The 24,445-nt window shown below is 36.9% G+C and overlaps 2 protein-coding genes across 2 annotated transcripts; one reads left to right on the top strand and one right to left on the bottom strand.

Moving 5' to 3' along the window:
- Positions 1-6,522: 6,522 nt before the first annotated feature.
- Positions 6,523-8,288, bottom strand: LOC140171111 (very long chain fatty acid elongase 6-like). The gene has a single exon (XM_072194278.1). It carries the CDS (start codon positions 7,911-7,913, stop codon positions 7,032-7,034), a length of 882 nt encoding a protein of 293 aa, XP_072050379.1. The 5' UTR covers positions 7,914-8,288; the 3' UTR covers positions 6,523-7,031.
- A 188-nt stretch (positions 8,289-8,476) lies between these two features.
- On the top strand, positions 8,477-18,661 carry LOC140171110 (uncharacterized). The gene is made up of 4 exons (XM_072194277.1): positions 8,477-8,606; positions 12,922-13,600; positions 14,725-14,855; positions 16,501-18,661. Exons 1-4 carry the CDS (start codon positions 8,525-8,527, stop codon positions 16,761-16,763), a joined length of 1,155 nt encoding a protein of 384 aa, XP_072050378.1. The 5' UTR covers positions 8,477-8,524; the 3' UTR covers positions 16,764-18,661.
- The last annotated feature ends 5,784 nt before the right edge of the window (positions 18,662-24,445 follow it).

The raw sequence follows: 24,445 nt of genomic DNA on the forward strand, positions 1-24,445 counted from the left end.
CCAAAATGTCAGTTTTAAAAAGTTTAATCCAAAGTTCAAATCTAATTAAAACATTTCTGATTCTGTAACACTTATTGAACCATTTTTTCAATGTACCGGTATTTATTTATCATGGAATCAATGACCTTACAGATAATGTACTTGTTTTAAATTAGAATCTAACTCATCCTATACCAACCAGGAGGTCATTGCACCATGTAAATGTGTATGTGTGGGTTTTACTTATCATACGGTATGATGCTATTTAACAAAGTGACACTTCACTTGCACACAAACATGAACTATGCTATAATTACTACTCTAGCCAGCAGGCCAAAATCAAAATGCTTTTTTTTAACATGGTGGCCTAGCTTTTGCTGAAAAGAGACCTGTGAGAAACTTTTTATTACGTCTGTAAACTCAGCTGTAGAAAATGAGGGTTTTCTACTGCTGGCAAAGTGGCACCAGTGGGGGGGGGAGGGGTGCCCCTCTCTTGGCTGTCGTTTCATGCAAGGCTGTCGGTACATGAAAGGCGTTGGTGATAAAAATTGAGGTCTACAATAGAAAAGAAGGGGTTGCAGAAAAAGAAATGGCAGAAAATTGTAAAAACAAATTGGAATTATATAGGCCTACATAAAAATTTGTTCAAATGTTTATCCCGTCGTCATATCCTTTTTTTTTTTTTTTTGGCTCTTCACTTTTTCAAACCATAGAAAAAAAAATTTGGGTCAACAATTCACAACTTCCGTCAGCAAAAAATATTCCCGCCCCCACCCCCGGTTCCGAAATCCTGGCTACGTCACTGGCACTGAGTATGTGCCACCATTTTGAAGAACCTTTTGGCAATTTTGGCATGGATGAGTGGTTTTTAGTGGAGACCAACCAATGCACCAACTGGGACAAGTGTCTTTTAAAGGAAAAGCTCCAAATTTGGGAGCTTTTTGTGAGAAATTGGCACATCCCGTACAAAATTTGTCAAAGACCCCCCCCAGAAGAGCTCTTTCATATGGTAGTCCATAAGCAAATTATTTTCCATGTTTCAAGTTCCCAGGCTAATGGTCATCACTATAGTTTACTTTGGATCACCTCAATTTTGGTACCGGTAGTGACTTCCATGCTTTTTTACAGTTGCATCGCAGTGTGCCAACAAACCACTCGTATAACTTACGCACATAAATGAATTGATACTACGAGTCTACGACCAGCAAAATACGCACTACATGTCCCTACTGAACTTGAGATGAACTAAAGTTTAAATCAGGGTTGGAATTTCAGCAACATTCCTTTGCGAGACTTAAATTCAATTGATCTATTCATTCTCACATGAACGTTCATCAACAAAATTCCAACCCTTACTTTATATATTTCCATCATTTCTTTTCCTTTCTCGTTTTGAACACTTTATAATGTTACACACTGACAGTTTATTGCACTTAACAATCTTGAGCGTTATTGTTTTCTTAAATTGGATTTACAACTTTTTCAAAGTTTGTTGTAACAAATTTACATAGACCATAGTTGAGCATGCAATTGGCCAAATCATGCAAAGTTGTGATGTCTTAGTATTATTTACATGTATTAGCAGGCTGGGTATCTATCAAAATCCCACCCTTGCACCTTCCTCCAACAACTCACTGCCCACAAAACTACCTTAAAATGAACTAAAAATAATTATTGCACCTATCTTTTGATTCAAAACAAGGTGTTATAAAATAAATTTATTAGATCTACAAAACCAAAAATTATTTTCTTGAATAAATATTTACAAAACAATGACAACATGATATCACAGTTCTATGTATTGTATTAGGTTCATCTGTTCTATGTAATTTAGAGGTCACCTATTTAATGTTTTTTGATTTGTTTGTCAATGTGCAGGCTTGGTCAATATCTTGGTATTGTGTAAAACTAACTGTTGTTAGAAATAGGCAACAGTATGGGCCATTTGGGCCCTTACAAACAAAATAATGATCTAAAAGTGTCTTTGAAAAATTTAATTTGAGGCTAGAGGGGGAACCCCAAGCTTACAAATACATGGGCCCTTGTAGGGGCCCTTTGAGACATGTACATTGTAGATCATATAGGCCTACATTTTTTTTGTAAAACGTGACTCATGGAAAAATGCAACCAAAATAATGATCTCATCAATTTCTTTTGGCCCCTGCCTTTCTTGAACACTAGTAGCAACACATAAACAGGGTTCAAAACTCTGCTATTTTAAGTTCAATTCTATATGGATTGTGGACTTTAAATTGAATAAAAATTCCCTTTAAAAGGGAAAGCCAGCCTCAATGTAGCAGTAGAAGAGGTCTTGTAAAATGGGTCACCGTGAAAGGCATTTTTAGGATCATGCTTACATCCAACATGTTTCATGACAGTCCACCAAACCATCAACGATGAGAACATGCACAATGAAACAGCAAAAAACATTTACTCCTATAACTCCTGTCAACTCAAAGTTAATTCATTAACTCCAAACTGTTCTGTCAGGACGTCATTATGGATTAATTACCCTAATAATTCTCTGAAAGGATAATGGAATATACCAGGATTTGGGAGGGGGGCTCCCATTAGCCTCAAAATTCATTTTTCAAAGCCACTCATTTTAAGGCCATCCTTGATCAAATGGCACAAAGAATCAAATACCGCTATGTATACTGTCAAAGAATGCTTTGAAATTGAGGGGCACCAAGGCCATGACTTTAAGGTAGAGCCAATGTCAGTTAAATTCCGTTTTACATAAGAAAGTGGAATTCAGTGTTTTGTTGGAAAACCAGTTTATTTCAGAACTTCTCAGAGAATACTTTGTCAAATTAATCAATGTAATTTTAGCTTTGCTATGTCTTAGGGTGGTACTACACCCCCTGATAAATTTTGCATTTTTCTCAAAAAATAACTACACACACTGGTAACAAAAGTAAATGTATATAGGGCAGGGCCGTAGCAAGCGGGGTGGCCGGGGATGCCATGGCCGGCCCACTTTTTGTTATGTTATGTTATGTTTTTCTTTATATCTTCAATTTGGGCATATATTTGTCCCCGCACATTTTTCAACCTTGCTATAGGGGCAAGGAATCCAATTTCTTCACGGAACTGGAATCAAGACAAGTGGTTCATATTTAAGAAATGAGGTACCGTAACATGGGGTGGCTTTGGACAATTTTGATGTATTGTCGTAAATATTTTTATAATGATCAGTAGAATTCTGAGTTTCATGTTGGGTTTGGCAAGTACCAATAGAGGACAGTTCATGCCCATAAGGTCAACTCGAGTTTAGTTTATTTTACGATAATTTTTGGGGGGCAAAGTTTGTCCAATGTCACCCCTGGGTTTGGGGTGACTTTAGACACCATGTAATCAAGTGCATGTCCAAAGTCACCCCGACCTGAAGAGTAGAGCAATGGAGAGGGTGGAAGTAGTTGTGAGGTGGGTAGGAGCACAGAGGACACTGTTGTGGTAGGGCATGGTCACTGTGGTGTATTTTTAACAAAGTGTCACATTTTTTGGTATTCATTTGTTATGTCCAAAGTCACCCCGGAAAGGAAGCCAAACCCTGGGGTGACATTGGACACAGCCTGCTTTTAAATTCTTAAGAGTGGCTAGATATCATGACTATCCAGGTAGGTTCTTGATTCATCTGTTTACTATCCAACCAACAGGCTTGAGTTTCCACTCTTATGTTCCGGTGGAGTACCGAAAGTTTGTCCACCACAAAAATCCTGTATTTTATGGACCCCGCTAAAAAGTTCTGAAAAACATACAAGATAACACATTATACTGGAAAACTCAAGGGGGTCATTTGTAATGTCCATACATTACCGCATAAGAACATACAAAAATATTCTTAGAAATATTAGAAGGTAAAACAGCCTACATGAAATAATAATTTTTCCCATGTGTCCAAAGTCACCCCAGTGTCCAAAGTCACCCCATTTTACGGTACCGTACAACTACAATCTAGTGGTAGTAGGCCTATCTCTTTTCTTATCATAAAAAGCGTACCGCTTGTGTTGAGTCACTGAAATTCCAGTGTAGTATTATTAGTACGGTAACTGGATTCCTTGCCCCTATAATAACTTTTTGTTACCAGTGTGTTATTATTTTTTGAGAAAAATGCAAAAATAGTCAAATTTATCAAGGGGTGTAGGCCTACAGTAAACACTGGAAATTCATGCAAAAATTATGGTCTGCCTCTATTGTGAGGGTGTCATTTTGCAATTTGAAAACTGTTGGAAACTGGTATTGCAATTCACAAAACAGAATTGGCCTTTTAGAAATCAGACAATTTGTGGCTCTACTTTTAAAGCACCAGAGAGGCCTGCCATTGCCGTTGTGGCCTCGCTAAATTTCAGGGCCTGTAAACCCTCTTGTAAACCCCTTTGCTCACTGCTCACAGCTTGGGACTGTAATATGAGCCAGTTTTAAACAGTTCCACTTTTGTGGTTCATCTGCTTCAGCATTCAGATTTGTTGAAATGAAATGAAATTTTGAATTTCATTTGTTGTTTGGTCTGTGCATGGAAATAACTTCTGTGACAACAAAATTTAAATTACCGTACATCTGTTTGTCCAGTTTTACAGATGAGTACGGTAACTTAAAACCTGTCTGATTATTAGGCCAAATAAAAAAATAAACATGTTTCACGTCCCCTCACGCTTCCTTTTTTTTGAGGTTTCTTCAATTATAATATTTTATTTTTTGAAATTCAGTCATAACTTTTCTAAAAATATGTCTAGGAAGTTATCTATAGCCTTGCTGATAATCAACAAACACCTTTGGAAGGTTTTGAGATCATTAGAGGGGCTACATGTATCTCTCAGAACAACAAATAAAAAGAGGCCTCCTCCTTTTTCCAGGCATTATTGTGTGTGCTTACAGCTCTAATTATTGGTATTTACACCGATTTTACAATAAAAATTTTTTCAAAAACCTGGACGTGAAACATATTTTTTATTTTACTTGGCCTTATGTATGTATAAAAAGGTCTCAGTTTACACAAGTTTGAATACTGGCATGTCTGCTACATAACTTGCAAATTATGCAATAAGAATACAAAATCATGGAGCATTTTGGTCTTTTATTCCTGGTGGCCTGCCACCATTTTATGTAAACATTTTGCTCCCATAAAACAAACAACTTGAAACAAGTACTGGAATTGTACAAACTGCTTTGTGAATATAATGATGAAAAATAAAAAAATAACTACAGTTGCAATTGGTATTGAAATGAAAGGCACATAGAAGCTTCTTAGTGGTGTATGGTACATGAGGAGTAAGCTTACTGGCAGTCAAGCCTCAAAATAGGCTCTGGACCAGGAGCCAAAAGCAGCTCTTGGTCCTGAGATTATATAGTGAACCAGGAGCCATTTTTAAATCCATTAAAGTGTCATTTGAATTTCAGTTGTACACATTAAATACCGGTACAAAACCTGTTTTAACAACTAGCACTCTATTTTTAAAAAAATGTAGAGCCTGGTTGATATGATTTTTGGTGTGGACCAGGAGCCCAAATATTATGACCATTGGATTTAAATGGCAGGCTGCTGGGTGTCTGGTTATTTTGAAGCTTGCTGGCAGTCTAGCACATAGTATTAACTTTTCAAGGAAAAAATGGTGAAGCATCCCATTTGTCCCAGTACCGGTATCCAATTTGGGAGCAGGCAACTTCCCCCGTGCAATGTACACCACTGCTGCAGCTTCTTGGAACACTAAATTGTGATATTTTAATCAACTGCACAGTAAAAGGTGGGCCTGTCTTCTCATTGAGCAAATCATTTTCATCATCCATGATTCACCTTTATTGCAGCATGGCTAACTCCCTTCAAATTTGTTCCTTCTGTCTGTCCCCTTTTTCACATACTGGTAAAATATATACCGGTATTCAGTAAGAAATCAATTATAGCCATGATAAAAGTATGATTTTCACATCAAAAAAATAGACTTGCTCTTATATGATGATGACAGGGCCTAAGCACCCAGATTCAAAATGTATAGCATTTGAAAAGCTTTGTTGAAATTTTTCTTATACATAATTGGTACGATTACTGAATAGGGTGCAACTTGCTAGACTTGAGTCCAGTCCTTGTTTACAGAGTTAAGGTTAGGGGTTATGGTTAGGGCAGTCTCGTAATAAGACTAGTCGAGTTGCACCCTATTCGGCAATCGCTCCGAATAATTATTCTAATACTATGTACCAGAATTTAGAAATACAGTCTGCAATACTAACCTACGTACAATCTCAACAAATACTATTATTATACTAGACATCTAATTTATAGCCATTTGACTTTGCCCAACATCATTCCCAGTTAAAAACATAGCACTCCAAGGATCCATGTTACATATATCATGTAGGGTATTTATGTTTTGAATGGTTACTGTAATGTTTACAGGTAAGAATAAAAAATGTTGTGCTGTCCAACAACCACGAATTTGAATTTAGCTACTAATGGGTCAGCTAAGATTTATGGTTGCACCCTTTCTGTCCAACACTGAATTCCCATTCTGAAGGCCCATTGATCCCTTTCCACTACCCCACCCCCCTCCCCAATTTGTTCAGAACACTTGTTTTTCTTTTTCTACAAGTTTTCTTTGAACCATCTGTTGTTTCTATGGCATGCTGGAGCGGACATTCCGGACAGCACATCATTTTTTTTAAATTCTCTTCATCATTTTAAATTACTAAACACTATACATTATAAATACTATTTTTGAAAAAAAAACATGTTTTTGATAGCTCATGATGAATTGATGCCTGTATACAATTTGCATGAACACCAATATATTATAAGACAACCTGTACACACTATTTTCATTTTGTTCAAAATTATGTACAAAATATATCGCAAATAAACTTCTTTGAATCGGTGACACAAAAATGTTCTTGACGTAGCTGTTCTGTAAACCCACACTTTGTTTGAAAGCACGCGTAGATGGAAAGTGGAACGATCCCACAAAAACATTATCCAATGATAAATGTCACTAATTCGCAGAGGCAAAATAAGCACTAAAGTAAAACAGTCTTAAGTCCAGATGATCTGAAAACAAATGACATCATTGCTCCTTCTTAGAAACTTCGCCATTTGAGATCCTTCTATCCAAACTGGACTTGCAAGCGAATGCACTGCTGGAGCCTGCCTTCTTCTTATCCACGTAGGCGATGTAGAAGAAATGCGCGAAAAGTACTAGATAACTAAAGTACATCATGAACGAGACTTGGAGATTGGAATCAGTGGTGGAGCACCATTCGCCGCGTTTACGGAAGAGGTATGCGTAACCGTTGACAACGCATCCCACAAGCATCTGAATTAGTTGGAGGGATGTGATGCATATGTTGACCCAAGGTGGAATGCGGACACATTTGGAGGCCTTCAGAGCGTAGTAGGTGTACATGATAGCGTGGACAGTGAAATTCATTAGAACAAAATAACGTGCTGGAGCAACGTAGCAAGCGTAGCTATACCAAGCGTAGAGTAGAACGGTGATGTGATGGTACCAATGGAGAAAGATCAATTTCTGCTTTCGCAAGATGATGAAAATAGTGTCACCTAGTTCGGGGAGCTTACTTAGAACGAAAAGCCATGACCAGAACCCAACAACACCTTTGTAGAAAATAGGATCACACATCGAAGCCTTCCAGCCATAGGTTTGAACGAAATAAACAAAATCTGCCCAAAGTCTTACAGCTCCAAACCAACTGAAGATAGCTAGCGAAGTAGACCATATAGTCAATGGGATTTTCAAGTTGAACCGTGGCCTGGTCTTCATGTATTCTTGACCAGCAAAAATGACCACCACATATAGTGCACAGTATGTAAAAGCTGTTGTCCAGTTTTCCTGAAACCAGGACATTTTGGACTCATGGTCGAACCCTTTCTCGAATTCAAAGAGGGTTTTATGTTGAAAAGAAACACGGGTGGAATTGATATGAGCCATGTTGATTGCTGCTATAAAATGGGTGAGATGGGAGTGTCTGGCAAAAAAATGATGGCGACCTGCCTCGACTGATGAAAAAACGGTGACCTGGATAAGAGTGGAAGCACTTCACAACTTTCTCCAGCACGCCAACGAAGATTCCCCACAGCGGATCAGAATATCCAAGCTGAAAATCGTGAAATATTCAGTCAATTCTCCAGCTTTTCATCAAAAACAGCTGATCTACCAGGGCTTGGCAAGTCTTCAATTTATTCGCTACAGCGGAAAGGTCGTTAGTTTATACATGCTAATCACATGTGCGAATCACGGATAATGAGTACCGGTATATGCGATGAATGAAGGTTGTAAGGATGTTACTTTCAGTTTACTCCCTCCCTGGCGATCTGTCAATATTCAGCGAGGGCGCTGTATTACATTCGCATTTTAGTAGGAAGTAGCATCAATTGATTAAACAGCCACTTATAAGCCGGCTTTTCGCTGATTGGTTCATAACATCAGGTGGTTTTGTGGACTCATCTTCTTCATGAATCATTCATAGCAGAGTTCAAAGTACAGAGTTCAATTAAATTTTGGTCAAAGGTTAAATTACTATTTACAATGAAATTAGAGAGATGACGATGGTAAAATTCTGCACAGATTCTGTGCGATTATTTGATATAAAAATGAAGCTTTTAGTAATGCTATTATTTGGTGGTAAGTATGATTTTATGCTGTCTATAAATTGCATTTTTAGTGTGTATGTGACATTGTGATGACGAAAAAATGTCAACTTTTATTTTAAGCTTACTTCAAATTGAACTTGAACATGTTGAAGTAAGCTTAAAATAAAAGTTGACATTTTTTTCGTCATCACAATGTCACATCAATTCAGTAATCATGCATGCATGGACGGTCATCATGCAGCGTTCGAAATAGGGCCGTTCAGCCGGCCATTGGTCTGTAACTTATTGGCCTGGCCGGTAACTTTTCTGACTGGCATCTAGTTGCCGGCCCGGCTGGCCAGTAATTTTTTAAGGTCAAGCCCGGCTGGCCTGTAACTTTTTGAGGCATATTTCGAACACTGTCATCATGGTCATGTCTAGACTCGCTCACACCATTTTGTCTGTCTATGGAAAATACACACTTAACGGTTTGCGCAGGTCAGATATTCGAAAAATTTCTTCAAAATTTCATCAAAGGTATATAAAATTGGCACTCACCTTATTGTGCTTGCTAAATCAAGATTCGGTTGAAACAAAATTAAGGATCGAATGCATTTTAGTGTCCAAAAAGCAAAATTATCGTCAAAGTTCTGCCGAATTCTCCACCCAAGGTTGCGAAGAGTGCAGAATTGGAATCGGAAATAAAAATATCCGATCTTTGCGATCAAAAACACAAAATTACAACGTTGGACGTACTATTGGCAAAAGACATTATTGCCAAACAATATACTAGAACATTTGATGTCAACTTGTCAAAATATTGAAGAAATGTGCTCCCTAAACTTGTGGCGAGTAGGCAAAATAATTCCCATTCAAACGCATGGGAAACTGAAAGTGCATATTACACCAATTTCGATCGTTTGAGGACTTGTTCTCAAGTTGTAGAAGGTGCCATAGGGTGTCTTCTTCAGTGTTAATTATTTTCATTATAAATGTCGCAAAATATTAATATTGACAATAATTAACAACCTGTTTCACCTCTCCATATTCATACGTTGCTCACCTGTGTTTTCATATCATATTTTGTGGTGAAAAATGATTACAAATGTGTAATTTGCAATCATTTTTGGAGCAACGATTTCTTCGTATTGACGGCTAAGTCTGTATGTGAATGCACATTAATAATAACACATACAAATAGGGGTCGGTTATAGAGGGGTAAAAAAGGGTGATGTGTCAGATTCCTTAGGGCTCAAGCTGGGGGCTCAAGCTTATTTCTCCTGAGCATTTTGACACCTTTTTTCACTGAAATCGGCCAAAAAATGAGAAGGTGCCGGCCAAAAAACTTATTCGGACAGGGGGGTCTGAGGGGGGTCTGAAAATTGTCATTATTCATCAAAAATATGATTCTATGCCTTATTCTATTGATATTGGTGTTGTTTTATATGTTATTGGTGATAAAGAATCCGTTTTTTAAAGTTGTTTAAAATTTGGAGCATCCATGTTCTTGGAAACATTTTATGTCAAAATTAGGGTATGAGGGCGCTTTGCATTAAATTCGATTTCGCTCTTCCATTTGAAAATTTTGTTGACATAACTATAAAGATAATCATAGGTGGAACCTCCACAAGAAATTTGGGCATTAAACTTTTTTTCGTTTGACCGTGGCACTGTTTTTTGTAATTTCATGAAGCCCTCCATTGAAATGTACACGGTATGAAAGTACATTGACCCCTGTACATTTCAATGACAGCGTTCCATGAAATGTTCAAATGGGTGTTAAAGTCAAACCGTATCACGTAAAAAGATCAAATTTCTTGGTCAGATGCCACTTATGATTATCTTCATAGTTACGACACTAAATTTTACAGTTGAAAGAGCGTGCGCGTGCTAAGAGCAGGGTTCGAATTCGTTAAAAAATTGTGCGTAGCAGTTTTTGGCTAATTTGTCATAATCAGGATACTTCCATATACTAAAGCACTATAAAAAGTGCTATACAAATGCAAAATTGGGTAGCAGTTACTTCAAAATGTGGAGCAAACTGCTATGCGATACAGCCGAATTCGAACCCTGGCTAAGAGCAAAGCGCCCTCATATCCTAATTTTGACATAAAACGGTAGTTTCCAAGAATACGGATGCCCTGAATCTTATGCAACTTACATGCAAATGGATTCTTTGGCACCAATAACATATAAAACAACACCAATATCAATAGAATAAGGCATAGATTAACATTTTTGACGCAAAATCACTATATAGTTGCGCATCAACTAGCGTTTTTCTGGCCACTTAACACCATTTGTGGATTTATTCTTAGGAAAGAACACTTTTTCGTGTTTTTCTGGTCATGTATGTGTATACTATGAAACTTAAGTGACCGATTGGCCTTTTTGCTTGAGAAATGTTTGAAGAATATTGTTTTAACCCAAACAGAAAGGTGCGAAAAACATTCTTTTAGAGATTATTTGATTGGTTATTTTTTTTAATGTGTACCCAGCAACTTCATTTTCTTTTTGTCCATTATAAACTACAATGCAACACATTAGTGTTTAATGTGTATTGCCCCATTGGAACGGTCCAAAATGGGTCTATTTGTAAAATCCCAATTATCTCTGTGATGCATGGATGGATTTTGATGTTTAGAGCACTATTTTAAAGAAGAAACGTCATGGTTTTTGAATCTTAAAAAAAGTTTTGATTTTACTGCCGCCATTTAAGTTATGTTCCCCAATCCACAGGGCCTATTTTTATTGAGACACCCTGTATTATGTTTGTTGTGAATCTGGCACCTGTTTATCTTTCTGATGGGGGTCCCATACTGAGCTTGAGTACTCGGCCAGGGTGTTTATTTTCATGGGTTCTCATGAAACCCAGTGATCTATAAAGGCAAATGGGGTTCAGGCCTGATGGGGTTATAATATATTGTTTTATGTGTGTAGACCAGGTTATATCGTCGGTCGCAACACATAGTGGCGTAGAGTGATTTTCGAAATTTTCCGTTTCACATAGTGGCATATAGGTTTAGAGGTACGTAGCTATTATCCTAAAATAGTAATTCCTTGTTAACTATTAAAGATACAGTTTAATAGTTTGAACCTTAAACTTCAATTTCAAATGAAATCGGGCCACTGAGAGATAAAAGTGGAGGAGTATCGACTCTGTTACTAGTGGCATATCCTTCAAAAATGTTTTGCTCGGAAACGTATTTTGTCCTTATATTATATATATGTAGATTCTAAATGTTTACACTCAGGTGGTGGGTATAGCCTGTAGTTTTTCACTTCCTCCAGTGTGTGTCCTCAAAGATATTATAATGAAAGACAGAGATAAAAAGACTAAAAGTGTCAGGATGATGACTTGCTGAACGCGGCGGTATAATCAGGCGCCTTATTGTTAATTTTGCACCTTCAAACATACAAACCATCTCAAAAGTTAGGTCTTTATAGCAGGAAACTTTTTTTCCCGAAGGCATCATGTCAACAATGTCCAGAAAAGTTGCTTTTTGCCTTGTAAAAGTATGTAGTTTTCCCCCATTTTCTGCTAATCCTTTTCTCCGGTCGACACCAGATAATGCGGCGGCTAGCGGCCTTCCTTTTACGTGCTAAAACCAATCAAGTATCGTAGGGATTTTAATTGACAGTGACGTCAGACGTGATTTTGTCCTTTTATCTCCGTCTTTCATTATAATAGCACTCAACATCCGCCATCTTGGAGAAATTTGGTGTACTGAAAATGCCCAGCAACTGTCAATCAAATACGGGATAAGTCTGTTTTACTATTAAAGTAGTACACACAACGTTATCGTGTAAATATACATGTGTGTACACTGAAAATGCCTAGCAACTGTCAATCAAACTTCTGATGTGGCAATTAAACTGCTGTGAAGTGACTTCCTGGGTCAGAATTTCGGCGAGAATCCAAGAATCGGTTGTAAAGATTTTCGTAAACAGAGTTGCATGAATCAATGTTGATTCTTGCAAACTTTTGTAGAATACACAGAAGTTGATTGGCAAGAATCAAATGATTCCTGCAAATTGCGCGGGCAAAAATCAAGATTGATTCCCGTGCACAGCAGCCTTTGCCATTTGAAATTTGCAGGGGAGCTTCTAATCGCTCTCCTTGAGTGCTACAGGAGAGCATTTTTGCTGTACTGTATACTATTGTCACACAAAGGTAGGTGAGCAATAAAAAGCTCTCCTCAGCTTTATTTGAGGGGAGTGTTGGGGAGCAATCGCTCAAGCTCTCCTCAAATGGCAAAGCCTGACAGTCACAGTGGAACAAAATTCTGACCCTGGACTTCACTTTTTATACAGGGATTGAATACGAATGTCACTGCCCTGCTTATATTTTCATTTGTCTTTTACAGGGTGCCTGCTTGTACAGTATACAGCTACAGAAGAAGTTGATCCCACAGAAAATGATGGACCATCAGATAGTGATACAAAACAACCTGAGCTAGATGTAGATAATGAGGCAGGTCAAGATTCCATGGATGAATTCAGAACTAGTTCTGATCAAAATGATGTTGAGCTTGAGTCCACTAGTAATAGTCAAGAAGATGGAACTGAGAGAGAGTGGGCCGATGAAGAGGATTTATTACCTGATGCCAGTCCGTTAGACTGGACAACTTTAGACCAAGGTTTACAAGATTTACACAATCTCATCAATCAAATTGATGAGATGGCTCCAAATCGGACTAACACGTCCATTGAAAGCGAAGAAACTAACGACGAATCACCAGGCAAACCAAAGTATCCATGCGCTGCTAGACAAGTTGGTAATGATACAAGCGCCACCAACGTGACAATAGCTCAAGCCAGAATTGTCAATGCTACAGAACTTTTGGAGATTGTGACATCCAACGCTGATGTTACCCCTACAGCAACCGATAACAGTACCAATACAACAGATGGACACTGTGTTTTTGTCATGTTTTACGCACCATGGTGTAAATTTTCAGTGGCAAGTGCACCACATTTCAATGCTATTGGCAGAGCCTTTGCAGATATTGATGTGATTGCTGTGGATGCATTTCAATTTAGAAGGTAAATTGGGTTATTCCATTTGAAATCCATACACCCCCTATGGTAAACATGACATTAACCTCACACTGACACGTGGAGTGTGAATTTGTTCAAAAATCTTGAAAAAAGGGGTCTTTTGGTGACAGTGAATTCAGTCAAACAAAAAGGGGATCATTTCATGGGGGAAATGTGGATGCACATCCCTGTCACCCATTTTTAATGAGTTAACCTTACCCCCAGAAGTGGCCAAGGGGTGACCCATTTACTAGTTTTTCTATGATTTTTCATAAATAAAGACAATCTGTGTGCAATGAACAACAACAAGATTCTGAAACTGAAATTGATTGACTCTCCAAATTAGGTACAATGTATTTAAGGAGTACTACACCCCTCGATAAATTTAGTGTCTATTTTTGCATTTTTCTCAAAAACTAATAACACAGTGGTAACAAAAGTTATGTATATTATAGGGCAAGGAATCCAATTACTACACTGGAATTTCAGTGACCCAAGACAAGCAGTTTGTTATTTATGATAAGAAATATGGTACCGCTAGGATGTACCTCGTTTCCTATCATATATACTGAACCACTTGTCTTGAGTCACTGAAATTTCAGTGTAGTAATTGGATTCCTTGCCCCAATAATATGTATAACTTTTGTTACCAGTGATTTATTATTTTTTGAGAAAAATGCAAAAATAGTCACAAATTTACCACAGGGGTGTAGTACCCCCTTAAACTAAACCAAGGTATTTAATGCAATGTGTTTTAATGAGATAATTAGTGTGGATTCCAATTCATAGGCACACCAGCTACCAATGGGAGTCAAAACTTTACTTTTTAGTGCTGGTGCCCGAGTATTGATGAAGACCTTGGCATCACTGGATGTAGATGTTTTTGATGACTTGGAACTTTTTGCCATATTCAAGGACTTATGTCTGGGTTGGCGATATTTTAATCAATTACTTTACATGGAACCTACATAACTTTTACTCTGCGTGCGAAAGTAGCAACCTTGTCTTCTGACTTTTAATTGTCATCGTTTGGTTCCATATACGTAGAACTTGTTGTTTCTACCCTACACTCATTATGCCTATACTAATTACCTGTGTTTGCTTTATATGTTTTTCTAATTCCTACACAGCCTGAATGCAAGATATGGAACTGTGTCCGTGCCCAACTTTCTGTTTTTTTACAACAACAAACCAGTCATAAGATACAACTATAGTGAGAGAAACTTTGACAGTTTTGTGGAATTCCTTCAAAATCATACCGGTGAGTAATGCTGGGATAACCTCTTCATCCGTAAAGTGCTTTGATCAGGTTCTGGTAATGTGTGCGCTATCTTAAGTGTTGTTTATTAAAGAACAAGACCGTTATATTAATCTTTGAACAAGTTCATCTGTATTTTCTGAAGCAATATGTTTCATGTCTGGCAGTTCATGGCAGTGCAACCCCCCCCCCTTTTATTCAAACCTCTTAAGAACACATTTTTTGCGATGAAACCTTCATGCTCGTAAAGCAATAATATGTGATTTGCTCTCAGTTGTTTTTGAATTTCTACTTTTTGCACGATTATAATACCAAGTGGTGTAAAAGTCTAAGCCTGAAGTACTTTAATTACAGTCAAATTTAAGAGTTTTTGATTAAAAGGGCCCGATCCCTGGTTTTATTCACCAATTCTCCCATAGAGCTACAGTTAAGCGGCTACCTGGTTTTCTTTCATTTCACCTAAAAAAAACCTCAGATGTTACTATAAGTATTATTTATGTAATAATTTTTGGCAAAGAATAGCAAAATTAATTTGACCAAAATCATACATTATGGCATGTCATGTAGAATGCTACGTGAGCAAGTACGAATAAAAATACTTCTGAAAATGGGGTTATATCCAAAACAAAAAAATCTCTTTCCTAACTTAGTGGTTTAAAAAATGAAACAAAGGTGCACTGTCCATTTATAGGCTTTTAGACACAGCCATGTGAGGGTGTGGTGATGAGTTGATCAAAGATGTTATGTAACTTGTAGGCCACCTCAGGATCATGAAGAGAGATGACAATATTGTCAATAAGGATCAGGGGCCAACAGTTTATACATCTTCAATTTCGACCAACTCATCATCACTATGCTCTCTACAGTCTGCACGATCAGATCTGCCATCTTCCTACCAAAATAAGGGCAAAGGGCATTTTTGTTTTTCACGCTTTTCTTGCACGCATTTATAAGCAAAGTGCCAGAATGTTTTCACTGGCATGTGTGTGGTGAGATCACTGTGCAAAGTGTAAAGGACAGTGAGCAGTGGAATGAGTTGCCAGTCTTAAGAAACTGATGGATTATCAGAGAAACATCAATAACTTGGATAAATGTTTTAAAGGGCTCTGCATTCAATGTTCCAAAAAATATTTGAAATGGTGATTGCCGAGCCCTTTAAAATCCAGCAGGATAATATTGTGTCTCATCTCAAGTTGAGAGAAATGCCATGTTGGATTTCGCAGTGGCAGAATCAAATCACCCACGATAATGTAATCCAGTGGGTCGTATACACACACATAAACAGGCAATTTTTTTGTCCATATTCTGGTGACGCAACCGCGTAAATGCACTGATTTGAATCTACCACTGCGAAATCCAACATGGCGTTACTCTGAACTTGACATGTGACAGACTATAAAAAGATCTATCCCCTCATGATATTTGTATAATGCCAAATATTGTACAATAAACCGTCCTTACAAACTCAATATAAATGAAGTAGCTACCAAAGCAAAAGCAACTTTTTACTGTGAAAAATTGTCGCACTATGGAGAGACAGAATAATACAATACAGGCAGTTTATAGTTGGATGCTATTTGGCAATATGCAGTCATCATAACAGTATGCTTAGATAAAGTTGTTTTATTTGTTTTGTTCATTTTGACAGGGTTAGTAGCAAACACATCAGTAAATGTTTCTGACATCGACTATAACGGTCCAGTACCTTCAGTTGTATCAGAAGAACCTGACTACGCTCTATGGTTTTCTGGCATCTTCCTAATGTTTTGGTTTATGTGGCTACTGAAAGTGCAATATGGAACAGTAATAGCAGCTACAATTGATGGTGGTGTCAACTATATGAGGCATATATGGAGGACTGGAGAGTTTTATGAGCAAGTAGGGATGTTAGACCATGAACATGTGGATTGATTAATTTAAAGGTGGGTGACCTGATTGGGCTCTTCCATTTGAAATATGCCTTGCCTCTGTGGAAGATTTAAGAAAAGTCTTCCACAGAGGGGGTATGTTTATCAAATGGAATTGGCTATGGTTGGTTATTTTGAAGCCCATGCTCCCCTTGAATATGGCTTTACCTTTATCTTCCATACTGGAGTATTTCAAATGAAAGTTACCCAATAGTGTCTATTCTATTTAAAATCCATAACAACTCTGTGGAAATCTTATTAAATCTTTCCACGGGGGGATTGTGGATTTCAGACGGAATAGCCCATTTGTAATACGTGGTATTTTCTGTTTTTTCTTATTTCAAGTTTTGAGTAAATTGCTCCAACACTTTGGATTGTAGAAGCAAAAATGTGTGTCACATTAGCCGATAGAACAGTACACAACTTCCAGATTGGTAATCATCAAACTACCATGTTATTGTTCATACCATCTAAACAAAATATATTTCAGGTCTGAAATTTGAGGAGTTATGAGAAAAATATCTGATACCAAAATCTTCATTTTGATGGGGGTAAAGTGGGGGAATGAAGCTGTCAATCGGTTCACCCACCTTTAATGATCAATTGATAATTGGACGTCAATTGCATTATGCCAGTTGCCTACATATGAAGTAGTGATGAAGACTAGTGCAATGCAGCCTGACTGCAGCAGGCATATAATGGCAACAGAAGAGTTGAAGAAGCTAATGACAGACATTTCAATAGGTGGGATATAATTGGAGAGGTACAATACAAAACACGATATATCCCAACTTGTGAATCCCAAGGCTGTGTGCCCTGTAAGTCAAACTGGGAATTTCTCATACAAAACAATGGTGCAATTCATGATACTACAACCATAAGAGCTGTTGGTCAAGGACACAGCCATTGTAACTTGTAACTGAAGACATAAAGTCTCTATCATTCTGATTTCTGCATGTTAATAAACACTCTACTGTCAACTTGAGATTGGTAGTGACGTCAAAATGATTCTGAGAACAGCGCATGTGATTCAAGACTACGCAACCTAAAACATGCAGTGAGTGATGTCGCTACCAATCTTGAGGTAACTGACAAGCAGTATTCGCCCTTTACACAGATCCGCCATTTGCTACTAAAACGAGGTTCTCCCTGCAATCAAACACATGCGCAAAATGTACATTCTTGTTTTTCACGCTTTTCTAGCAATGCGCCAGAAGGCTTTGGCAAAGCGTATGCAGTAATTAAAGCACACGTTTGACAGGCGTACACACACAGCGCATACTTTGCAGGTTGAACCTCGTTTTGAAGTGACCATGTGATCAGCAAATACCATCATTTTGAGGCTTAAGTACAAGAAGGCCCTATCTGCAATAGCTGCCCTATAGCCATTTGACAATTTCTGCATCATACATTTAACATAATATCAAAATAAGATACCTGGCAGCTACTGCAGATAGCACCTTTTATTCTAACCTTCTTTATGTATTCTTAGATTCATCAGTATGAGAAAGCGACTATGCTTTTCATGTGATTATAGTTAAAATTGATTCTTGATTTCTTGTAATATGCCCAGCACATGTCATGCAACAAGTATTATATTTTGCTGTAAACCTTTGATGAGCCTGTACTACCGTGATGTTGCCAAGTCGAAGCTAACAACGCGAACAGGTCAAAGTTCATTCGTAAATTTCCACTTGGCAATAGCAGATCGCCCCAGCAGCCAATCACAGAAAAGTGCATTTCTAAAGAGTAACTTGCGATGTACGGTGTTGTACGCTTTTATACTCTTGTCAAAAGTATACAGATAAGATTATAGTGAAAGGAGGCAAACAGCCCTAATATTGTAAAAGTGTGTATGTTCTGTTTGCATCACTAACAAGTTACTCCCTTTTGCCATTGTTGGGTGTAAGAAATTCATGACTAGTGTAAAGACTCCATTGAGGAATTAAACAGATTACAGAATAAAGCTGTATAATTCTTCAATAGAAGATTTCTGTGCTAGGCTAACATAATTATATGCTCTTTTAGATGAAGGATAAACTCGTACTGGTGAATTTGACTTGTGTGTTTGACTCACATTGAAAAAGGTTATAACACATGATGACACCAACCTGTCAATTTACTGTCAATTGCCATAGTTCCATCCCCATTTAATCAGAGTCTGATGAGTTTATGGCAAAATAATTTATATAATAATTTTCTATACACATTCCTTCGAAGGTTGATACCAAATTTGATATCAAAAGTTTAATCATCATGAGCATAGGTACCGTTGTTTGGAAATTTGTGCAATTTTTAAAATGACATAGGGAGTTGTATCACGCGGCAGAGCTAGTGTGAGTGCCAAGAATTACGTCGTCTAAATAGGCCAGCAGGTTAATCGATTACCTCTTCTCAACATCTACACACTTCTGAGAGGTCTAATTTCATTGTCATTAAAGGATTACCCATGCATGTCAAAATGCAAATCAAATATCCCACTCTTTTAATTGTGCGCAGGCAAGTGTGTACAATGATTCCTGTACGGGTTGCTTCGGGCTGAATAATAAGCTTATTATTCAAAGGAAAGTGTATAGAAAATTGTTATATAAATTATTTTGCCGTAAACTCATCAGAGTCTGATTATTTATGGGGATGGAACTAGTGGCAACTTTTTAATTTGGCTGTGTTTATATATAGATTATGGGTGCTGACAGGCTTTTGTTGTGGTGGTGAGGACAGGTTGGGGTTTGGTGATGTACATGCAGTGGTGTGGGAGTATGTGTGAGAAATTAAAAAGTTAGATTAGGCCTATACTGGGGAAATGTGATTCAAGGTCAAATTGCCCAAGTCCATGTGATTTTTAAACAAAGACCCAAGTCTATGGAATAAAATGAGCCTCTGCCTCACGCAATAATGTAAATGGTAATTGTCATGCTTAATGCAGTTTTGTCCTCTTATTCGCATGTGCAAGTGTTAGCCTGGTGACCAAAGATAGTTCTGAAGAAATTAAAAGAAGTTTTATTGAGTTTTCTTGAATTCACCTGCCATGGACCATGGGTCATTGTTGTATTCAGGTGTTCATTATAAAAGCCAAATGTGACACGACCTGGTCCATGGTGGCCAAAGGAGGCACTTTTGAAAATTGTAATTATTACATTATACATACAATAGGCTACCATTTACTGAAAACACCAAAGGTCTAGCGTACTTGGTTCTAAAGTTAAGAAGTTTTTTGATGTCTATTTTCTTATGTATTTTATTGTTTTTTTACTCCATATTTTTACATTTATCACAGTTTCAAATTTGCTGCCTTTGGCCCCCATGGACCAGATCATGTCACAAATTAAGAAATAATTCACAAGCAAATTTATTGTTGTTATTGTTGCAATTATTTACTCACATAATTTATTCACATTAAGTGTGATCATCTCACAAGTAAAAATATACAAATCATCAATCAATAAATATCATGTATGTGACTTGAATCTATTTGTTTTTGCTGTACAGTTAAAAAGAACACAGTATTGTATATTGTTATGACCATGACAGAGTGCCGAATAAGAGTTTACTATAACCCATTCCTATCTAAATGAAGCGCTTCAGGTGATTCGCCAAGGGCGGTTAGCGATCAAGCTTTTGTATTATTTTATCCTGCCAACAGAGGTTAATGTTACTGATTTAAATGTGTATACTTAGTGCTATTCAGCAATATGCCATGATCACAACGATATGAATAGAATCTTTATTGACAATCACCATATAAAAAGGTATAGTCAAATACAAAGTTTACAAACAACAGAGAGTCTACACTATTACAAATACAAAAGAATACAATTAGTGCAGTGAAAACTAGTTAAAAATTAACAAACAAAAAGATTTTTATTGAACATCATAAAAATAAGCAATGACCGTGCACGAGTTAAGTAACTACTACGTACATCATACATGCATGTGGGATAATTATAATAAATACAGGGTGTCCCAGAAAAAATTACCGAGTGAATAAAATTGAACGTAAGTCGAGAAATAGACATCAGAATCAAAAAATTTAAAATGTAGCGGATAGCCTATTTTGTTGTACATCACATACGAAAATTTTATTTGATTCGTTGACTGGTTCGAAGAAATGAACGATTGCATAAAGCGTGCGTCAATGCAGTTCATTCCAAGTTTGATAAACAGGCGCTATTTTTATACTCGCTCACCACTTCCTAAAGTTTGTGTATCTTATGAAATTTAGTCCACATTATCTATTAAAACCCCTCGGTGTTATGTCATTCATGCTTTCACTGAAGATGAATAACAGTTTGTCCGAGAAAACTGTGATTTCTGCAATTGGAAGCTCTCCAACTTTAATTCTGCAGGTTGTGCAAATATACTTTACAAAGAACATTTGAGCCAAAACTGACAATGATCAAGTGCTAACAGCTTTACGTGTGATTTTTGATACCACGCAACATTAATGTTAAAGTTTTAAAAGATTTAAACTTTGCATTACAATTCCTTGGAAATATTCCGAAAACATTAATGTGTGTGAGAAATTTTTAAGCCAGCTGGAATTCTTTATGTAGTAATTCTTTATGCAACATTTTTATCAACATTAACGAAAAAAGATATTTACAAATACTGAGCATCATCTTACATGCAAGCTTTCATTTTCATAACCGTACAGGTTTTCAAATTTGAACAAAACCTAATTAAATGTTTTGCAAGAAACAGGTTGTCTAAAAAAGAACGAAAAGGATTTCATAGAACAAAATATGAAGCCCATTGATAGTTTAACCACTAGTGCGCACGCATTGTGTTGAATGATCTTTCTTTCAAACTTGGAATGAAGTGAATTGATACATGCGTTATGTAATCGCTCATTTCTTCGCGATCAGTCAACCGATTCCAGTCAAATTGGCGTATAAGATGCAGAATAAGATTGGCTACACGCTGATGTTTAGATTTTTGGATTCTGATGTCTATTTTTCGACTTACGTCAAATTCATTTGCCCGGTAATTTTTTCTGGGACACCCTGTATAGCATGATACAAGATTCAAATAAAAATGAGTCATTCATCAAATAAAATTTATATTTTAATCTAATAAAAACTTCAAATAAAGTCTGCACTTATGTTACCCATCCTATACACATCTTTATAAGGAACAATGCTGGAAAGCAACTTGTTATGATAACTGGAGAAAACAGTTAAAATAACCAGGTTAATGTTTAAACAGCCTCACCTATGGTAGCCAAATTAAAGCCCTAATACCCACGCTTTTTAGAACTGTTTCAACTATTAACTGGTATTAACAAGATGCATTCTACCATTTAAGACAGCATGGTACATACAATTAAAAAATACAGTAAGCCAAATAATTAAGGTACCAGTTATGTTCACCCCTTGTATATCCTAAACAAAGGCAGATATGTCATAATTGGAACCAACAGCCAATGGCTGCGTCTTTTAGCTCGAATTTAATACCTCATTCGTTGAAATTGTTCAAGAAATAAAGACAACGATTAAAAAACCCAAGGAAGATTCAAATTTAAAAGTTGTAGTTTGCCACATTGCATGCCCTATTGATTAGTACACAAAGCGTTCGTGAACATCAGAACTAACGCCGTGCTTTCATTGATTAGCACGAAAAACTAATGCCGTCCTTTCATTGATTAGTACACATAAGTGCAATTTTTTGTTTCATATCTTCATTAGGCTTTGGATCACAGTTTCTTTAATTCTCAATCAATTTCAACAAATAAGGTCTTAAATCAGAGCTGAAGAGTACAGGTATCGACACATTTGTCTCTATTTTGGATATACAGGGGTGAACACAACTGGTACTATAATTCTTTTGCTTACTGTACTTTACAAGATTTATGTAAGCATGTTTTCAGATTTTATTAAAACAGTTATAATCATAATAATGACTCTGCTCATAAAGATTTAAAAATAAAAGAGAAGCAAAAGTGTCATTTGAGTGCTGCTGGTTGATAGCTGTAAAAATGGATCAACTCAATATCTTGTATGTCCACCATTGGTGTTTACCGCGGCCACATAGCGGCGCCTCATTCTTATCTCTAATCCATGCATTTCCAATTAACTATTGAATAAACTGCGCATGGTACCGGCACTTGGGATAGTTAGCAGGGGTCCATCGCAGCATTCGCAGGCAAACGAGCTTGACCACGCTTAGCGATTTTTACCACATCGTTTTGATTTGCATATTTGAAAGATTCTGCACACGACCTAATATCAATCAAATTGTCATTACAAGATCAGGATTTGGTGTAGGATGGGTAACATAAGTGCAGACTTTATCTTGAGGTGTTTATCTTTTGGCAAGTACATGCTACTATGTACAGAGATAGTGATAAATTCAATGTGATTGAGTGAAACAATGAAATATACAGAAACAGTACTCTTCATTTTGGCTCTCTATGTCAAAATCATTTCAATGATAAATGACTCATTTTACTGGATAGTGTGACAAATTACAGTAAGCCAAAAAATTAAGGTACCAGACTACCAGTTATGTTCACCTCCTGTATATCCTTTAAGACAGATATGCCATAATTGGAACCAACAGCCAATTGGTGCATCTTTTAGCTTGATTTTAAGACCTTACTCGCTGAAATTGTTCAAGAAATAAAGACACGGCGATCCCAAAACCTAAGGAGGATACCAATGTAAAAGTTGCAGTTTGCTGCATTAAATGCCCTATTGATTTGTACACAAAGCGTTCGTGAACAAGAGAACTAGCGCTGCGCTTCCATTGATTAGCACGTTAAAACTAGCGTCATGCTTTCATTGATTAGAACACAAAAGTGCGACTTTTGATTTCGTTTCTTCATTAGGTTTTTAGATCACCGTTTCTTTAATTCTCGACCAATTTCAACAAATAAGGTCTTAAATCAGAGCTAAAGAGTACAGGTATTGACCGCTTCTTTTAATTTTGACATATTTGTCTTTATTTAGGATATACAGGGGTGAATATAACTGGTACCTTAATTCTTTGGCTTACTGTATATTGTCATATGTACAATGCCAAGATTATACAGAATAAGTGCTAATTTTCTTGAGGCTTTTATTGTTGCGAATAAAGGTTAAGGTTGTGAATTTTAAAACCAAAAGAGAATATTGTACTTTTGCCTTATAATAACATTGTTATGGCATTTCACAAAGATCCTCTTTGTCAGAAATCTCAAGAAATTATGGATTTGAAAATAACCACTTTTACAGTAAACCATTCCTGTATAACCTGTGAAGTAAACACAGGCAGCAACAATGACAAAGAAAGGGCTTTGCACTACAAGTAAGTTAAAAATACTGTCCTCTATAGTCAGTGCAACACAAAAGGACCGGTTTCTAACTATCTAGAATTTGTCAATGTGCAATATCAAGTGCAAGGAGGCAATTATAAAAACTTCAGTTATTTATCATCATCATGTCAATACCTCCTAAGTGTCATTGCTACAATCTGTACATATTCTTACACACAAGTTGTACTGTTTTGCTCCCTTTATATTTTGGCTTCTATCATGTATCAATTATCGGGAGGGCAAGATAAAATTTCCTAGTGTGTATAATTTTGGCACAAGGACAACTTCACACAAAGCACATGCAAATGCGTTATGGAGTGCCACCTCTGAAGAGTTCTGAAAGCTCAGCCCTCTGAAAAGGACTCTTGTAAATATTAAAACCTACTCATGTTTAC

The sequence above is a fragment of the Amphiura filiformis genome, chromosome 15, assembly GCF_039555335.1.
Source record: "Amphiura filiformis chromosome 15, Afil_fr2py, whole genome shotgun sequence".
NCBI lineage: Eukaryota > Metazoa > Echinodermata > Ophiuroidea > Amphilepidida > Amphiuridae > Amphiura > Amphiura filiformis.